Consider the following 19,096-nt stretch of genomic DNA (forward strand, 5'->3'; position numbering starts at 1 on the left):
TGCTGTGATATGAGAATCAGGCAGTTTTGGAACTAAATCAAAGGGTGAATGGGCATCTTTAAGTCAGTCAGCCATTGGCCAGTAGGGAGAATGATGAGAATTACTGTGGATTTGTCTCTTTTAATTTGGAAGTTACCTGGGGATCAGAGAAGTTGGTGGAAAGGCAAATGGAGGCCTGGATTCCATTGCAGAAGAAAGGCATCTGGCAACGATCCCAGGTTCATGCCCCTCTGGAACAAAAATTCTGGCACTTGGCATTGTCTTTGATAGTGACCAGGTTTATCATGGGACCCTTCTCCCCCAGTGGAATATTGGCTTTGATGGACCTTTCCAGGGATCACTCATGATTGGTCACAATTGTTTGCTCAGGAAGTCTGCCAGGTCATTGATAACTTCTGAGAGGTGAAGAGCCAACAGGGTTCTCCCATGTTGGTGACACCATGTCCAGGGTTTGATAGCTTCCAGGAAGAGGAGTGATGAATGGGCATTGGCTTGGTTGTTTACGTAGGGCATCATGGAAATGTTGCCCATCAGGAGCTACACTATGAAATTCTGGAGGACAGGTAGGAACATTATACTGATTAGTCTGACAGCTCTGAGTTCCAGGATGTTTATGTGAAGTCCTCTGTCTCCTGGGGACTAGGTCACATTCATTTGTGGGTAGTCCAGGTGACATCACCCTGCAGGTGAAGTCTGGCAAACAGTGTCAAACATGTACACTCTGACATATGGCCTAACACTTCAAGGCACATTTGTACCATGTAGTGGGGTTTGATTTTTATCTTAACGAGCAGTGATTGCAGTGACAGAAACCTGTCTTTGGCAGGTATTCTCTCTCTCTGAAGTTGATCATAGTGCCTATCAGCTCCATCTGTAATGAGTAAGAGATGATTTTTCATATTTCAGTCAGTGACATAGCTGGGTGAACAGAGAGGTAGCATATTCTAGGCTCTCTGCCACTTCCTGCTGGGACTTGCTTTACAGTCGTCTATGTATGGGTAGACATGGATGCTCTGTCTCCTCAGGAATTCTGCTACCACCACTTGGCATTTTGTGAAGACTGTCAGTGTCATAGAGGGTCTAAATGGCAGTATCTTGTACTGCTAGTGATTTGGTCCAACTTTGAATCTCAGACACTTCCTGTGGGCCCAGAATATAGTTTTATGGAAGTATGTGTCATGTAACTAAAGAGTCACAAGACAGTTTTGAGTCTGCAGAGATGCTATAAAGAGGCAAGCATTGCCATTCTGAATCTGATGCAGTGCATGTATTTGCTCATTCTCCTTGGGTCTAGGATAGCACAAAGTCCCTCCCCACACGTTAGCATAAGGAAATATCAGAAGTAAAAGCCTTCTCCCCTGTACTGCTTAAGTCCCTCTTCTATGGCTCCTAGAAGGAGCAACAAACACTTCTTTTTGTAACAGTGAGATGGGTCCCTGAAGAGGGACAGGAGATGGTGTGGAAATGAACATGGTAGACATCATTGCCCATTGTTAACACCCATTTGTCTCATGTACTAGTGGATCAAACATGGTGGAAAGAGGTTAGGTGGCTTGTGATAGTAGTGGGAGGCTTTGGATCAGCTCCGATGTGGCTCTCAACACTGCTATCAAATCTGCTGCCTTTGTTTTGCCCTAAGGTGTGCCCTGTGAGAACCTGGATTTCTCTTAGACTGTGTATAGTACCAAGGACCCTGGATCTGGGTGGGTATAAAAATGTTCAAAGCCTTTTGAGATCATCTGATATTTCTTTTTTCCACCTGTTTTGGATGTGGGACAAAGACTGGCTGGGGTTTGCCAGAGTTCCTTACCCAGCTGAAGTATGTCCTCATTGATGGGGAGAACAATCCTATCTGGATTTGTTGAGCTTAGAATACCAAAAAGCTTGTCAGCACTTGTAGACGTTTGTACTGGGAATCCTCCACTCTGTGCTGTTCCCAATTCTGTGGAAGATTTGGAGGCTTTATCCATGGAGTGATGTTTTTACAACCTCCTTGTGGGATGGTCCTGTGTGGTGGTTGAAACTATATTTATGCACTGTGTGGCTTTTTCTCTTTGCATCACGCTTCTGTGTCAGGGCACATGTGCTAGCTCTGGTGTTGAGGTTGCCAGTGACATTGTAATTAAGAAGTGGGCAGTGTTATGTCCTGTATATGTAAACAAACTTGTTTGTCTTAGCAATTGACTGAACAAGAAGGACTGAGTGGACATGTAGGCTCTAAAGTTTTACATTGTTTTGTTTTTGAGTGCACTTATGTAACAAAAAACCCTACGTTTTTAAGTTGCACTTTCATGATAAAAAGTTTGCACTACAGTACTTATATGAGATGAATTGAAAAATATTATTTCTTTTGCTTATTTTTACAGTGCAAATATTTGTAATAAAAAATAATATAATGCGAGCACTGTACACGTTATATTCTGTGTTGTAATTGTAATCGATATATTTGAGAACGGAGAAAAATAAAAAAAATTAAATAAATTTCAATTGGTATTCTATCATTTAACAGTGTAATTAATCACTTAATTTTTTAAATCATGGTTTTGGGGTTTTTTTGAGTTAGTCATGTGAGTTAACTGAGATTAATCGACAGCCCTAATAAAAAGACTAAGAATTTTATTATATTTTATCATCTGTTAAAAATTTAATAAAATATACTGACTAATATAAAATCATGTTAATTTTCAGATTTTTCCTCTATAACTAATAAAACTGAATGTTGCATATACTATTTAAAGAGATAACTCAATTATACCAAGCCATTAGCAACATAATAAATACATAAATTGGGAGTACAAGTTTGAGTTTGTAAAATCGTAAAGTTTAATCCAGACTTTTCATTTTCCCAAACAAATCTGCTAATTATGGCCTGTATTTGCTTTCAATAGCTATCTGAAGATATAGGTGGAGATTACTAAATATGTAATTAAACTGTAGAGTCAATACCATTTTCTGAAAAAGTCTGAACGTGACTCTACATTATTAGTGGCAATTTGTTCCACCTCCCTCCTTCCCCCCAAAGCTTAGCGTTTCAGTACAGGAATCACACTATCCCTTATCTTACCCACAAGTGCCTTACTTACAATTATTCTGGGGATTACATATCCTTACTGACCTTCTGAGTGGTCCACTTGGACAATGTTATTTGTGTGAGAGAGAAAATAGTAACAAACATTCACTTTTTGTTCAATTAGTGTTGTAGCCAGGCAATTTTGAAAGCACTTCATACATTCTATCAAATTAGCCAGCTTCTCTGGTTCCATGAGTTTTTACAAAATCACCTATATTCTCATTGGATATAATACTAATGTAATCTCTTTAGATAAGGTATTTGTTCTAATGGCCATGGCAAAAAGGTCCAAAGGTATAATAAACAAAAGATGATACTGGAAGCATCCTTGCCTTATATCTATAGATATCTCAAATGGTGAGAAACTATGCCCCAGTCTTGCAGTCAGACTCACAGGCAGATTCCTTGAGCCCATGTCAATCCAATCTGAAGATCGCAATCAACATTAATACACAGAATAGAAGCTGTTGGATTTAGCTAAAATAAATGCATACTATTAATCAAAAATTATGCTTTTTGAGATTAGCGAACAAATTCCTCTCCACCCTGTCAAATGCCTTCTCCACATCGAGCATCATGATGACAGTGTAGCGTGAATCTTTCATATGCCACATTAGCTAGAAGAGACCTCATTAGTTGGTATTCAGAATTTATTCTTTTATAAACCACTTCAGAAATTATGTCCTAATCTTGGTGCCAAAATCCTCCATTAAGCCCACAAGCACTCTTGCAATACTTTAATCACAACATTAATGAATTATATTGGATAGTACTTTGCACATCGCTGTAGGTCTCTCCCTTGTTTCAGTATTAATGACATTACTACTTTATTCAAATATATCAAGAAAAGTCAATTCTTGTCAGCTCCCTTAATCATTGTAGATCTTGCAAAATTCTGAATAGCATCACCCAGAATTTTCCAAGGGCTCAACAAGTGTACAGCTGTCACCGTTTCCTCCTACCTTACAATTTTTCTAGAGATTCTGGCTCATCTTCAGCAATAAAAGCCATATCAAACCCCTCTAAAAATGTGAGTAAGCTACAGTCACCATTTATTTCTGATTCATAAAGTTTTTTAAAAAATTAAAGAATACAAAAACTCCCTAGTTAATACCTGACAAACTACGTACAAATCTGCCATCTGATGTGATAATGATAGGTATTATTCATTGTGCTTGATGAACATTGACTTGTGCTGCTAACAATTTTCCCGCGCATTCTTCATATTCATAGTTTTTGTTTGAGCCCGAACAAAACACATTCAGCCTCCGGTTGAGATCATATTTTTCACAAGGCAGTTTAATCACCCGGAGCTAAATACTTTTTATAGGCATTTGACAAATGCTGCCCTTTTGCCTCAAGTTGTCAAGTATGATTTTTTTAATCAATTTTGTTTATCTTACCCCTCTGAGATGCAAACACAGCTCTAATATGTGAGTTTCATGCTGTAGCAAATGAAATTACAGAACCCACAGTTTAGGCAATGACATTACTTAAATCCCATGTGGGAGTGAGGAGGAGGGGAGAGTGGCGGGGGTACTTAGGAAATACTTTGCTAAGACTTTTTAGCATGCAGCATTCTCCTCCCCTCCCTTAGCATGCCCTGCCAGCTCCAATGGATGGCACATGTAGGGGAGAGGAAATTATCTCTTTATTTCACTTTTGTTTGGGGGGGAAGGAATGACTGAGCCCAAGAGGCCACAATCTCCATCCAAATTCTCCTCTTTACAGGGCAAGGGGGAAAAGATTTGGGCCTTGACAGGCTGCCCCTGTCTATTCCACTTCTCCATTTCATATAAGGTACATCAGCCAAGAAAGGCCACCTTCTGCTTATCCTTATCACTGAAGATGGAAGGACTGAGCTGTGTGACATTTCCAACTCTAGTATTTAAATCTCAATTCAGCAAAGCATTTAAGCACACACTTTGCTGAATTGGGACCCTAGAACCTTGATTCCTCATATCCCCACATCCAGAAAAGTCTTCCTATTGTCTAGAGCAGTCCTGGGATCCAAAGAATATATCCTCTCATATAAACCCTCAAATGCCCCTATAGATCTGATTGTTTAGAATTTGAATGATTTGACTGTGCAACTTTAGGCTTTTTATTACTGGCAGTGTAACACCCTTACTTATGTGCTCACAGAATAGGTAGTAAGTATAACATAGTGCCCTCTTGGCACAGTCAATATTCAAGGGATTCAGATATGTGGACACCAGTGTGAGCCTAGAGTAGAAACATGACTCTGCCCAGCAGGGGCAGCTCCAGGCCCCAGCAAGCCAAGCACATGCTTGGGGCGGCATGCCGCAGGGAGGCGCTCTGCCGGTCACCGAGAGGGCGGCAGGCGGCTCCGGTGGACGTCCCGCAGGCGTGCCTGCAGAGGGTCTGCTGGTCCCGCGGCTCCAGTGGACCTCCTGCAGGTGTGCCTGCGGAGGGTCCGTTGGTCCCGCGGCTCTGGTGGACCTCCTGCAGGCGTGCCTGCAGGAGATCCACCAAAGCTGCGGGACCAGCGGACCCTCCGCAGGTACACCTACGGGAGGTCCACCGGAGCCGCGTGCCGCCCTCCCAGTGACCGGCAGAACGCCCCCCGTGGCATGCCGCCCTGCTTGGGGTGGCGAAATGTCTAGAGCTGCCCCTGCTGCCCAGCTCCAGATAGGAGACTTCTTTTTCAAAGGCAAAGGCATTCTATTCTATCTTCGTGTTCCTACAGAGATTTGAAGCAAAGGCAATAAATCTAAAAGAACAGCTTTTATTATCTCCTGGTTCATGCTGAGAGGGATGAAAGTCCTTAAACTCTTGGATGTATCTCTCAATATAATTAATAAAAGCATCTGGGGCCAGGACAGAAAAATTTAATCTCGAAATACCAAAGGTCACCTTATAGAACATGTGGAAAGAAGATAAGGACAGTGTGCTGTGGTCTGCAGAAAGAGGGAGAGATGTTGTATGAGAAGTCATCTGAAACTGAACATGCAGACATAAAAAATAAATCCAGTCCAATCAGATTATGTGGATGAGAGAAAAAAAGTAATCCATCTCATGGGTGCAGTTCTTGCCAAATGTCCATAATTCTGGATGAATGCAAGAGCAGTGATAAGATCCCAGAAGCAAGCAATCCAAAATTAGGGTGGGAGCGCCATGTTGAAATCACTTTCAGAAGCCTCGGAAGCGTTTTTTTCCCAACAAATTCATCACCTGACTTACAAGGATGTAAAACCTGAAAAGTACAATGGGTGATCAAAATAGAGGTCCCTATTAAAACAGTGGTTCTGATTTTTTCTATACTGCAACCCCATATTACAACATACACAAGAGATAGTGGTTGCCACTCCCTTGGATCTGGTGCTTGCAACTCCCAGGTTCAGAACTAGAAACACGAACAACTAGAAAGTGTACTGTAGGGAATAATCCAACATGGGCAGGGGATAAATCAGATCTCATACTAAGGAGGTTATGTCCATTCCTAATTTTCCTGATTCTATAAAGGGTTAAGGAAGACTAAGACACTTTTCTTCCTGATGGGTTTTTTCAAACTTGTGCATCTACTGATGGGAAGGTAATATTCATCCAGGGAACATCAAAATTGCTTATAACAGAATAAGGTCAAAGGTAAGCATCACAAGCCACACTAAGGAAAATTCCAGGCACCTAATTTTCACAGGTCCTTTTCCGAAAGCAAGACCTGCCAGACTCCATATAGAGACTAATAGTTTATTTATAGCATAAACTTAAGTATGTTACAGGCTGTTCAGGAAGGACAGGCAGGGCAGAGGAGTTGCAGTGTATGTAAGAGAGCAGTATGACTGCTCAGAGCTCCAGTATGAAACTGCAGAAAAAACTGAAAGTCTCTGGATTAAGCTTAGAAGTGTGAGCAACAAGGGTGATGTTGTGGTGGGAGTCTGCTATAGACCACCAGACCAGGGGATGAGGTGGACGAGACTTTCTTTAGGCATCTAACAGAAGTTACTAGATCACAGGGTCTGGTTCTCATGGGGGACTTCAATCATCCCGGTATTTGCTGGGAGAGCAATACAGCAGTGCACAGACAATCCAGGAAGTTTTTGGAAAGTGTAGGAGAATTTCCTGGTGCAAGTGCTGGAGGAACCAATTAGGGGCAGAGCTCTTCTTGACCTGCTGTTCACAAACAGGGAAGAATTAGTAGGGGAAGCAATAGTGGATGGGAACCTGGGAGGCAATGACCATGAGATGGTTGAGTTCAGGATCCTGACACAAGGAAGACAAGAGAGCAGCAGAATACGGATCTTGAACTTCAGAAAAGCAGACTTTGACTCCCTCAGGGAACTGATGGGCAGGCTCCACTGGGAGAATAACATGAGGGGGAAAGGAGTCCAGGAGAGCTGGCTGTATTTTAAAGAATCCTTATTGAGGTTGCAGGAACAAACCATCCCAATGTGTAAAAAGAATAGTAAATATGACAGGCAACCAGCGTGGCTTAACAGTGTAATCCTTGCTGATCTTAAACACAAAAAAGAAGCTTACAAGAAGTGGAAGATTGGACAAATGACCAGGGACAAGTATAAAAATATTGCTCAGGCATGCAGGAGTGAAATCAAGAAGGCCAAATCATACTTGGAGTTGCAGCTAGCAAGGGATGTTAAGAGTAACAAAAAGGGTTTCTACAGGTATGTTAGCAACAAGAAGAAGGTCAAGAAAAGTGTGGGCCCCTTACTGAATGGGGGAGGCAACCTAGTGACAGAGGATGTGGAAAAAGCTAATATACTCAATGATTTTTTTTGCCTCTGTCTTCACGAACAAGATCAGCTCCCAGACTACTGCACTGTGCAGCATCGTATGGGGAGGAGGAGACCAGCCCTCTGTGGAGAAAGAAGTGGTTCAGGACTATTCAGAAAAACTAGACGAGCACAAGTCCATGGGGCTGGTTGCAGTGCATCCGAGGGTGCTAAAGGAGTTGGCGGATGTGACTGCAGGACCATTGGCCATTATCTTTGAAAACTCATGGTGATTGGGGGAGGTCCTGGATGACTAGAAAAAGGCTAATGTAGTGCTCATCTTTAAAAAAAGGAAGGAGGAGGATCCAGGGAACTACAGGCCAGTCAGCCTCACCTCAGTCCCTGGAAAAATCATGGAGCAGGTCCTCAAGGAATCAATTTTGAAGCACTTAGAGGAGAGGAGGGGTTGAGGCTTGTCCGGAGCTGCGGCCATGCCATAGTAGGGGCTGGCAGCTAGAGCTGTAGCCAGTTGTGGAGCTGGGGCTGCGATTGGGGGTGGAATGGGGCTGGGTGGGACTCCCTCCCCGCCCCCCATGGGGACTAACCCACAGTTTGGGAACCATCTTTGTTACACACAGAGGGAGAAATTTCTGAATGCCAAATACCATTTCCTTCATTAAAAGATTTTTAGATCAATGATTTTTTTTGGTCATTGACTTCAATAGGAATAGGAGAAAGCCCAAAGAGTAAGAAGCATGAATAGGTGAAATCCTAAACAAGAAAGATTCTATTTTCATGTGAATACTCCTTGCAATGAAAAATAAGACCATCAGCAGAATTTTGTCTAAACAAAATGTTTTGAAAAGATTTTAATTTTGAAAAGCAACAGAATACTATTTAATTGTATCATGTTCGATGTACCTTACCAATAAAACTATGTTACTGTCAGGGAAAATTTAAAATTCCTATTCAACTGATTTTCATAAGATTCATCTTCAAGGAATGTAATTTAAATCTGAATCAAAGTGATGGCACATTTTAAACACTTATAAATTGACCATAGCATATTTATAATGATTTTGAAGTTGTTCTGACTTGTCAAATATAATAAATTTACTGAGGATGTCATATATTACTGAGGTGCCAAACTCTGCCCTCAGATCTGTATATGCATATTTCTGAAAAACAAAGTTAATACTGAGTTTGAGGGGCTTAAAACCTAAATTATAGATAGTACACTCTCCCTTTCTTTAGACCCCACAATCACACATTTGTGTGATGGTGGGTCCTTCAAAAAAGAATGAGTTTCCACGAAGAGGGGGAGTTTCCAATGCGAGTAAGGATTATTAGTATGCAGTCAGCTGAAAAAACACAGATCGTCAGGCATTTATAAAGCATAAATTACTGTCAGCCCTTAGCTAGACTAACTTGTGCGAAAGCCTGTGTACTGTAGATATGTAACCAATAAGGAAATAGCTGTCTGACTGCATGAGCTTTACACATTTTCTAGCTCCACAGCAGATACAAATGCTAAATCTAGCACTGAAGAGGCAGCATGCATGATGCCTCTAACATCCATAAACCAATGAATGGATTATACTCATCCATGCACGTAGTTTTTCATCTGCAATAGATTACACTATAATTATATTCTTAATTTTTCTTAACCACTTCAGACTACTATGTGTATGAGAACACAGTTGATTATAATGTGCACATAATAAATTATGTTACAATTGGATAGATATTGTATGGCTAGGCTGTCTACATTTTGTGTTTCTAATAGTATTATGCCTGTCGGATCTAAATCGGGCTTCCTAATAATTTCTTTAAGCAGCTAGAATGAGGCACAAGGTCAACACAAAAACTTGCTCTTCATAGTTTGCAAATTGCCATTTTTTTCCCCTTTAAAGGGGTAGAAAGGAATTTATCTCCATAGGCCTGAGCTTGCAAACATGTAAATACGTGAGTAGTTTCATTAACAGAATAGGACTGTTAATGAAAGTAAAGTTACTCAAATGTTCAAGTGATTGCAGGACTGTGCTCTATATTATGAAACAATGACTTCGTAACATGTTAATAAATTATTCACTAGTATATATATTTCCATTTAGTAAATTATATTTATATTACTGTGCATGAGCCATAACATCAATGAAATAAAAAAGATTTATTCTCAATAACGTGCATGCTTAAATGTATGAAAAGTACTGTGAAATATTTTCAAAGATTTAACAGCAAATACAAATCTTTTAGCCTTAGTGTGATAATTGAAATTTACATAAAACATCTATTACTTAAAACCAAGATCAAGGGCAGAATGGACTTTCTGTTGAATACCAAAGTAATATCAAGGATGGTGGAAAATAGATGGATAATGTGATATTATAAAGTGGTAACTTTAGTTCACTCAACAGTATCTACTATTTCAATTATTAGACATGACAATATACATGTATTGACTTACCCTCATCTTTGCACAGGCATCCTGTGTTGATTCTGTGCCTCTAAGCTCTTTTACCAGCATAGAACCTAAATACTAAAATAAGAATACATTCAATTTTCTGTAGTTAAAATCCAGAGCAAAGATAAATCTACAAAAGACTGCTAAAAAGCTGAGGAAACCAGAATAATAGAAGGCAGCCTAAATATTACATGATTTGGATTTTTTTACTATATACTTTTGATATACTGTAATTTCAAATGGAGGTTGTTACTACATATTCTGTATGAAACAGGAACATTTACTAACAAATCAATTTAGAGGGAGAACTTTTAAGTGGTACCAGCACGTAGTCCCTCAAATTAAACAGAAGGCACTACAGAGTGCCATCTTAAAAAATTGCATCTGATTGCAAAACGAAACATTTACCGCTTCTTTTAAAGCAGCCATCTGCAAAAATCACATCACTGTATGTAATTATAGGGTTGCAGAAGACAGTAAAGCTAAGCTATATGAAGCTGATATGAGCCAATAGATATGCACAGATAGTTAAAATATACTGTTTCTAGGCCTACAGTCAGATAGTCTCTTTAAAGACTTTAGTTCACACCTGTGTGCCACAGATATACTGTCTGGAAAAAGGCAAAAATGTCCATACATTTCAGGATAGATAGCAGTGGAGCAAAGTACTGAGGACCATTACCTGCTGCATTACAGCTAAAATAGAAAGGTAAGTAAGCCCGATGCAACTGCATAAATATAGGGTAGCCTAGTTTTGTTCATTTAAGTATGGTAGGTTATAAAATAAATTGAAATTGAAGCATTTAAGCTAAACATCTGTGATTCTATCTAAGTCATGGATCAAGTCCCAGCTAGGGCCTGATTCTGCTCCAGTGACGTGAATGGGGGTTTTGTTATTGACTTCAGTGGAAGCAAGATTGGGCCCTTAGGGAAAAACATTCATATTGGAATAACCTTTGATCTAAGAACATTTAAACTAAAGCATATAGTCTTAGGGTTTGCTTACACTGAAACTGATACAGTTGTGTTGTACTGTTTCAGTGTAGACACTTGCTACAGCAATGGGAGGAGTTATCCCATTGCTGTATTTAATCCACCTTTCCGAGAGGCAGTACTTAGGTTGACGGAGGAATTCTGCCATCGACCTAGCGTTGGCTATACTGGGGGTTAGGCTGGTATAGCTATGTCTCTCAGGGGCATGGATTTCTCACACCCCAATGTAAATTTTTAATGTAGACCAGCCCTCAGCTAATTTCTTTCTGTGCTCCCTTTGCTGTTATAGGCCAGCTCAAGATCATAAACTTACATCAATATTGAAAAAATCCACACCTCTGAGCAACGCGGTTATCCTGAGCTAACCCCCTGTGTAGACAGAGCTATGTCGATAGGGGTTTCTCCAGTCGACATAGCTATCGCTTCTCACACAGGTGGATTAACTGTGTCGGCAGGAGACGCTTTCCCATCTGTGTAGTAGCGTCTTTACTGAAGCGCTGCAGTTGCACTGGTGCAGCTGTTCTGCTGCAGCATTTTAGTGTAGACCGACCCATTGTTTATCTACAGTTTGGGCAAGATTGGGCCTCCCTGTCTGTACAGGCCCAGGGAGAAGGCACACAGGAGCTGCCCCTCCTCCTTTGCTCCTGTGCGGGGGCACAGCACAACATAGCTCTTGTGCTGCTCTGACAGCAAGACACAGGCACAGCCACTTGACATTTCCTCTCAAACTTTCACATGGGCAGACAGGAATGGAAAAAATGTCAATTTTGAGCCCGTGGCAAAAGGAGGGCAAGGGAAAGAAGGGAAAGCCAGTCCCAGCCCCCAAAGTGCTATTGGACTTGCAGCAGCGGGCTCAACTCTCCCCACTAGCAACCCTGTGGGGCTAACAGCTACTGAGAAGACTCCTCACACCAGCTGAAGAGCAGAGGTGGCCAGATGCTGCCTCCAGGAGAGCCACACGGATGAAAATCCAACTTCCTTCTACTGCCTGTGCTCACAGCAAAGGGGATGAAGAGCTCCTGCCCAAAAGAAGGCAGAGGACAAAGAGGTGGCCAAGGTGCGAAGGAGAAGGAATGCTGCATCCTCTTAGAGACTGACAACAGCTTGGGCTCCCTGAAGCTTTTGTCACAGAGCCTCCTGAAGCTACAGCTGAGGCACTGCACCTTTGCTCCACCCCAAATGAGAGCCTGTGCATAAAAGAATGTTGGTGCCCTATGTGTTTTAATATCCTATCTTCTGACTGATCCTGGAGGGACAAAGAACTCAGGATCCTTGGTTTATGCACGTTTTCATCTAGTGCCATGGAAATAATGGGCAATGGTTACATCTGATTAACTTGATTGCTAGATCAAAGAGCAAGGAGGACGAGCTTTGAGAGGAAAGATTTCATTAAACACAAATAGCTGTCAGTTAGTAAATTTTGTAAGGAAAAATATGAAAAAAAGCTGAAAAGTGAAATGGATTTCATTTTTTTGTCAAATACATGTAGGATATGGGGCAATGAGCCCTTGAAATTTTACCTGCGTTTGTAACAACTTTGTAATAGATACATTCCTATTTGAACATTTGAACTTCTGTGCTGCGTGTATAAAAGCATGTGTTATAAGATTGGGGAATGCGCATGGTCACAGAAAGTGTGCCATATGCTTTCATTGTCACTTGGATAGCCCTTGAGCCTTTTTCTGATGGCATCATTTCTCAGTTGCTATGGATGCATGGGCTGTAATACATCAGAGAACCAAACCAACAAATATTTCTGATGTTTGCTTCTTATTTATTAACTATGGAATTGTTTCAGAGGAAATACCTTGGTCCATTAAAAATACAGAATGACCTCCTGTTACTGGAAAATATTATAAATAAAAAAACCTCAACACTGTCAGCATTTAACATGATCAGAAACACATATATATGCAATCTATGAGAAACCAAAGCACTGATTTTACCAATACTTACAAATGCTTTATAATCACATGACTGGAAGATGAGTTTCTCTGGGTGATGTTGCCAGTACTGTACTGGAGTTGATGCTGTCGCTTCGTTAGGCGGTCGTAAAGTAATTGAAGGTTCTCCCCAGTCTCCTGTCTGAAAATCATATTTATTCTAAAAGTAACATAGGTTGCAGGCAAATCTGCTATAAAGTAAGCTCTCTATTACTGTATCTAATTTACATTTATTGTGTACTTACTATCCTATGTTATGTAAATAATATAATATATGAAAAAAACTTGTATAATACTTTCCATGGTTTAGTTTATAATCCAAGAGTCACCTTCTGTACAGTTCAGTTTAATTTGTTTACTTTTTGAATAAAATAATTAAACACGAATTCTTTCAAAAACATGATTAAGTTTGAAAGATATATAAGAGAATGAGAGCGCTTGAAAAGTCATGATACAGAAAAATCCCTCCCATTCATAGAAAAAAATTCTGCTTTGTGTTTTGCAGACTTTTCTACACAGCTAACAAATTTCCTATTACCCCAATTTATGTCATTAATTGATAATATAATATGTATATTTTTCCAAACAATCCAAATAATTCAGACCTTGATATGATTTAAATACTACTTATTGTCTACAAACAAAAGGCTAAAAAGCTAAATATGCTGTTGTAATTAGGGACAATTTCACATATTAGAAAGCAAAAAGTGATTCTGAAGAGTAAAATTTTGTGCCAGGACACTGAGCCAGTACCAGCTAATCAAGGACAATTTGTTGCCACCAACAGTCATCAACAATTCACTATGGAATGAGGCAAATTCATAATATGATTATTTTTCAGCTTAACAAAAAATAATTATAAGCAGACATTTGAAAGCCCAGTTGCTTAATTTACTGTAAATGTTTTGTGTGTATCAGTGCTCTTTGCTGTGAATAATTCTTACTCTTTTATATCATTTTTAGTTTCTCCCTATTATCCCCAAATTTTAGTCTCCTAAGCTAGGAGCTATGTTTTTTTTTTTACTCATTTTTAAAATCATTATAGTCTATATTATTCTTTCCTCTTTAATCTCTCTACCTATACATTTACTTTGATCACCTTTTATTGATGTCTGCCTGTATATTTAACACTATTTCCTTTTCACATTCATGCTTAACATTTGTTTAAATGACTATCTTTCTGTATCTTTCTGTTCCCCTCTTCTGACATTTTTCTCAGGGCCAGATATGTCCCCAACCCACTCCAGGATAATCAGTGAGATTGTAGTTTTCTCCTAAATTATTTCATCAGGGTCATTGTTTGCTCCCAGACGAAAAGTTGTAGAGGTCCAGTCCAAACGGCCATCACAAACTTGATGATTCAGACATGCATGTTCCCCATCATGTATAATTCTGGGGCTACAATCGACCTTCAGAAATTTTCTCGTTTTCTGCCACAGATCTCTGTCTCACCATTTTCCTCTCCTATGTGATTATTTTCTACTTTGATTTGTTCTACCATTTTCTCTACCACTACATCTACAAATATATTTACCATCTTTGCAATACATTTTCAGTTTGGGTTGGAACTGGCAACAAATTGTTTGTAGTTCATTAACGTGTAATTTAAGCTATTTATAGAAAAATGGAATTGGGTTAGTATTCCTTTTTTAAAAGGTTATGGAAACACTTAATAATTGATGTAAAACATATGGAAATATTCTAATCAAAGAGTCTAGCAAACTGCCACCGTATCAATTAAACCAGGACAGAATAAACAAAACAAGGACAGTACATCCATTTTCATGTGTCACACAATAGTGAAAGGACAGAAACTTGAACAACTTCGCAATGAAAAGCAAGAGGTATATCTGGAAACATCAATATTACCCTGCCAATGTGATAACTTAAAGCAAGTGTACACATCATAAAACAAGTAGAAGCCACTTAACGCCAAGATTATTGCTCCCATCCACAGATGGTACAGTACAGTAATTCACAATCTGCCTATTTAATGGTGCTTAGATATTCCAAAAATAGGGACCTTATAAGTATTTAGTCAGATATATGGAATGTCCCTCTGCAGAAGTAAGTGGTATAGACTGAATAGCTGCAACATTCACATTTTGGAAGGAAAGCAGTGTTGCTACTGTTCCAGCTCTGGCATATTGCAATATGTTCAGAGAATATTCACCATCTTTTACCGAAATGCTGATTCAATATGATTAAAAAGAAAGGGCAGGGACTTGGAGCCTGATTTTCTTCTCTCTGAATTCAATGGGGGATTTACTACCAGCTACAAGGAGAGCAGGATTGAATCCTTCAGGAGAGTTTATGTCATCCCTAATAGTCAATTGTTCAAGGGCCCCTAGATGTTAGAACACTTGAAATCCTCTTGTCTTAGGACTCCCCCCCGCTGCAATAGTGGCTTTTAATGAACTAAAGATCCGCTGGACAATTTATAGGAGGACACTGTTCAGCAGGGGGGCATGCCTCATGCATTTAGCAAGAGAACATTGCCATCGACCAGGCCTGATAAAAGGATGGATGGAGTAAAAAAGCCATAAAGGTAAAGCCTTTGATCCTTGCTCCTTGAACCCTGGCTATTCAAAGGATCTTAATAAGGTAGGAACAAGAGTCCCATACTAGAGATGACACTGGGTCATGTCTCTAGACCCCCATGCTGCACTGACCCTAAGAGGATTTACTCCCATACGCAGAGGACAGATAGCAGTACGAGATTAAATGAGGAGTAAAATGAGTAAATGAATTTACACTTTGGACTGTTTTTGCACAAAAGATATTAAAAGAAGTATTAAAATAAACCTTTAAAAGCTGTTCAGGAGCGAATATTTCAGTCTGTAAATGGAGAGCAGTGGCAGGAGAAACAGTGAATATTGCTAACAGACAGGTCTAATGTATAAAGGAGCTAAGAAGCGACAATCTTGAGGAAAAGAGAAATAATCTTCAGCTGAAACAATAAAGATCAAGTATGACACACTTGCAGAGGGACTGTGCAGATACCATTCCTCTGTATTAATCACTCTATTAATAAGTACAACCATCAAAATAAAGACCCTATTTCCTTTCAATTTAGATAAAAAATAATTGATAAAATTACCCTAAAAGTGCTTGGGACTAGAATGGTGGATCTAAATACATAACGCAGCTGAGAGAGCTACAGAAACCCACTGTTACTGACAGAGTTGAAGACCTTTTGTGTATTCCAATCAGCATCTTCTTGTAGAGTTAGCAACTACTAAGAAATGTGGCCCAAAATTAAACATTGTAAGTGTGGATTATTTTTGACTGATGAAAACAGAAGGCATGTTACCCACAAAGCCCTGTAATGCTCTTTTGCAACTATATCATGCATTCTTTAATATTCAGATTAAGCTATGTTTTCACCTCATTTCTTTTTGATTGCCTCCTACCAAGCTCCTTATAATTTTAGACAACGCTATTACCAATACCCACTATTTCTCCTAAGTCAATAATAACAGTTACTATTTGAAAATACTTAGACTGGAACAAATATGCGTGCCTGTATAAACAGAGCAGCCGCCTTTGTCTAACCTTACTCCATCGTTTCCCTACTGCTTTTCACCTTCACTTGTCCCATCACGTCTAAAGTTAGACTGTAAACTCTTCAGGACAGGGACCATGCCTTTCTATTTATTCGGTTGGGTAACAGGGCAGACTCCAAGACCCTATGTAGGAATAAAGAGCCCTATGTAGGGCTTTTCTACTGAGTCATTAAAATTCTGAACTGAAATTTAGCACAATTCTAGCTGAGTCATGTTGGCAGGGGAATCTAGTTAATTCCATCCAGGATATAAAGGAGTGTAAGCAGGTCTTTGGACAAGAGAAGATCCTAAAGGGAAACTGTAGGGCTTGAGGAGGAAGCTTAGGCTTAAATGTTTGAGTTACGAATAATGCAAAACCTGAGGGGTGAGTTTGGATACTAACTCATGGTCCATATATTGGGATTCAGGCCCATTCACAAGTACCTAATGCATTTTCAGCCTCTATAAAAATAATAGAATGATCTCCATTCCTAAGCTAAGACACTAGACCTACCATATTTAATTTAGTTTTTGCTAGCACATAATGTTCCTATAAATCTTTTGATTTCAGTACTTTTATTTGTAAGGCCCATAGATAACCAAACTAAATATTTCATATTACAACACAACACATATGTGGAGGTGATATAGCTGTGATGAATTGGAGATGTGATAAATGTATTCATTGCATGTTTTTAGTTTGTCACATACAAGAGCAATTTATCACAAGCTTGTGGAAGCATCCCATGCCCACTAGTCTGTCTCCTTGGGCCTTATTTTAACATTCCATATCCTCCCTTAGCAGCTTCCAACAGCCACTTTGTTGTTTGTCTGTTTTCCCTAAACTACCCCGAGAGAGAAATGTTTCCTTCTCTTCCTCCCTACAAATATGGATTTTCTCTCACTAAATTACCCCAAGCCAAGGTTCAGTGGGGCAAGATTCAATCCTTCATCAGTGATGGATTTTCTAGCCATAAATGTCAAAGCTTTCAAGTCAGGTATCTCATGTTCCTACAGTACTTTACACCCCTGGGAATGGGGAGACTTCCAGCTTCTCAGTGGAACACACCATTCTTGCTTCTAGCCCTAGAAAGGACTGATTTATTGGATATTAATTAAGTGACACGGAAAAAGTAGATTAAAACTATTAGGACATTTTTAGAATTGCTGCACATACGCTAGTTTTAATTTTTCCCTCCTGCAGTTTGACTCAAGTTAACTAAGGAATCTGACTGCAGAGACAGAGATGTCAGAAGTAATCCCCAAACAATTTTTTATAAACTCTCTAAACCATTCATAATCTCTTTTTAAAACATGGAAGGTACAAAACTTGACACAGAACAGCTTGAGTAGGTCTGTTTTAGAGGGGGTTGAATTCTGTTTTTTAACTGGGACTATTTGTTGTAACTGTCCACTGGTAAAGCCAGGTGCCTTAGTTCCAGCACTGTGCATTAGTTACCAGGATTATAAACAGCAGCACGCACAATACAGTGCGTTTAGCTGAAATCATAAATTTTTTGTCCCTGGAGGAATTTTAAGTATTCTGTGGGACCAACCAAAATCTAGTTCAGTTTTTTTAATATCCACTGTCAGAAGATAGATTTCCTATGGCCACTTCAGAACCTTTCAAATCTTTGTTTTTTGAAACAAAGGTAAATTTTTAAACGATTCAAAAAGTTTCTTGAGATCCCTGAAGAAACTCTGAAACTTCCTAAAAAATGGTAGCTGAGATATCCTCCTATCACAAAGAACAGGAGTACTTATGGCACCTTAGAGACTAACAAATTTATTTCAGCATAAGCTTTTGTGGGCTACAGCTCACCTCTTTGGATGCATAGAATGGAACACACAGACAGGAGACATTTATACATATAGAGAACATGAAAAGGTGAAAGTATGCATACCAACTGGAAGAGTCCAGTCAAATGCATATTTTCACCTTTTCATGTTCTCGGTATGTATAATATCTCCTGTCTGTGTGTTCCATTCTATGCATCCAAAGAAGTGAGCTGTAGCCCACAAAAGCTTATGCTGAAATAAATTTGTTAGTCTCTAAGGTGCCACAAGCACTCCTGTTCTTTTTATGGATACAGACTAACACGGCTGCTACTCTGAATCCTATCACAAAGGTAATTCAAGATGGCAGTCATGTCATGTGTATGGGACCTTCATGAGCCTTTTAAAAGTATCATATATATGGGGAAAATGTAAATTATTGACACAGAGAGTTCTGTATAGCATGTTACAGATAACTTTTTACTATCACTTGAATAGCACAGTTTTGCACATAAATTACACAAATTTGGGGCATTATCAAGGTCACATATAATTCACAAGAAATGGCATCATCTCAAAGTTCATCAGTTAGGTATGAGGAATGTAAATCCTAC

General features: G+C 39.4%; 1 protein-coding gene across 3 annotated transcripts in view; it reads right to left on the reverse strand.

The window, feature by feature from the left end:
- ANKS1B (ankyrin repeat and sterile alpha motif domain containing 1B) overlaps window positions 1-19,096 on the reverse strand; it is a 786,862-nt gene that overhangs the window by 32,671 nt on the left and 735,095 nt on the right. For all 3 annotated transcript variants that reach the window (XM_032788573.2, XM_032788575.1, XM_032788568.2), the window contains 2 exons: window positions 13,175-13,303; window positions 10,229-10,300 (listed from right to left, as the gene is read on the reverse strand). In XM_032788573.2, coding sequence (XP_032644464.1) covers window positions 10,229-10,300; window positions 13,175-13,303 — 201 coding nt within the window. The remainder of the gene's footprint in view (window positions 1-10,228; window positions 10,301-13,174; window positions 13,304-19,096) is intronic.

This window comes from Chelonoidis abingdonii, chromosome 1, assembly GCF_003597395.2.
Source record: "Chelonoidis abingdonii isolate Lonesome George chromosome 1, CheloAbing_2.0, whole genome shotgun sequence".
NCBI classification, from domain to species: Eukaryota; Metazoa; Chordata; order Testudines; family Testudinidae; genus Chelonoidis; species Chelonoidis abingdonii.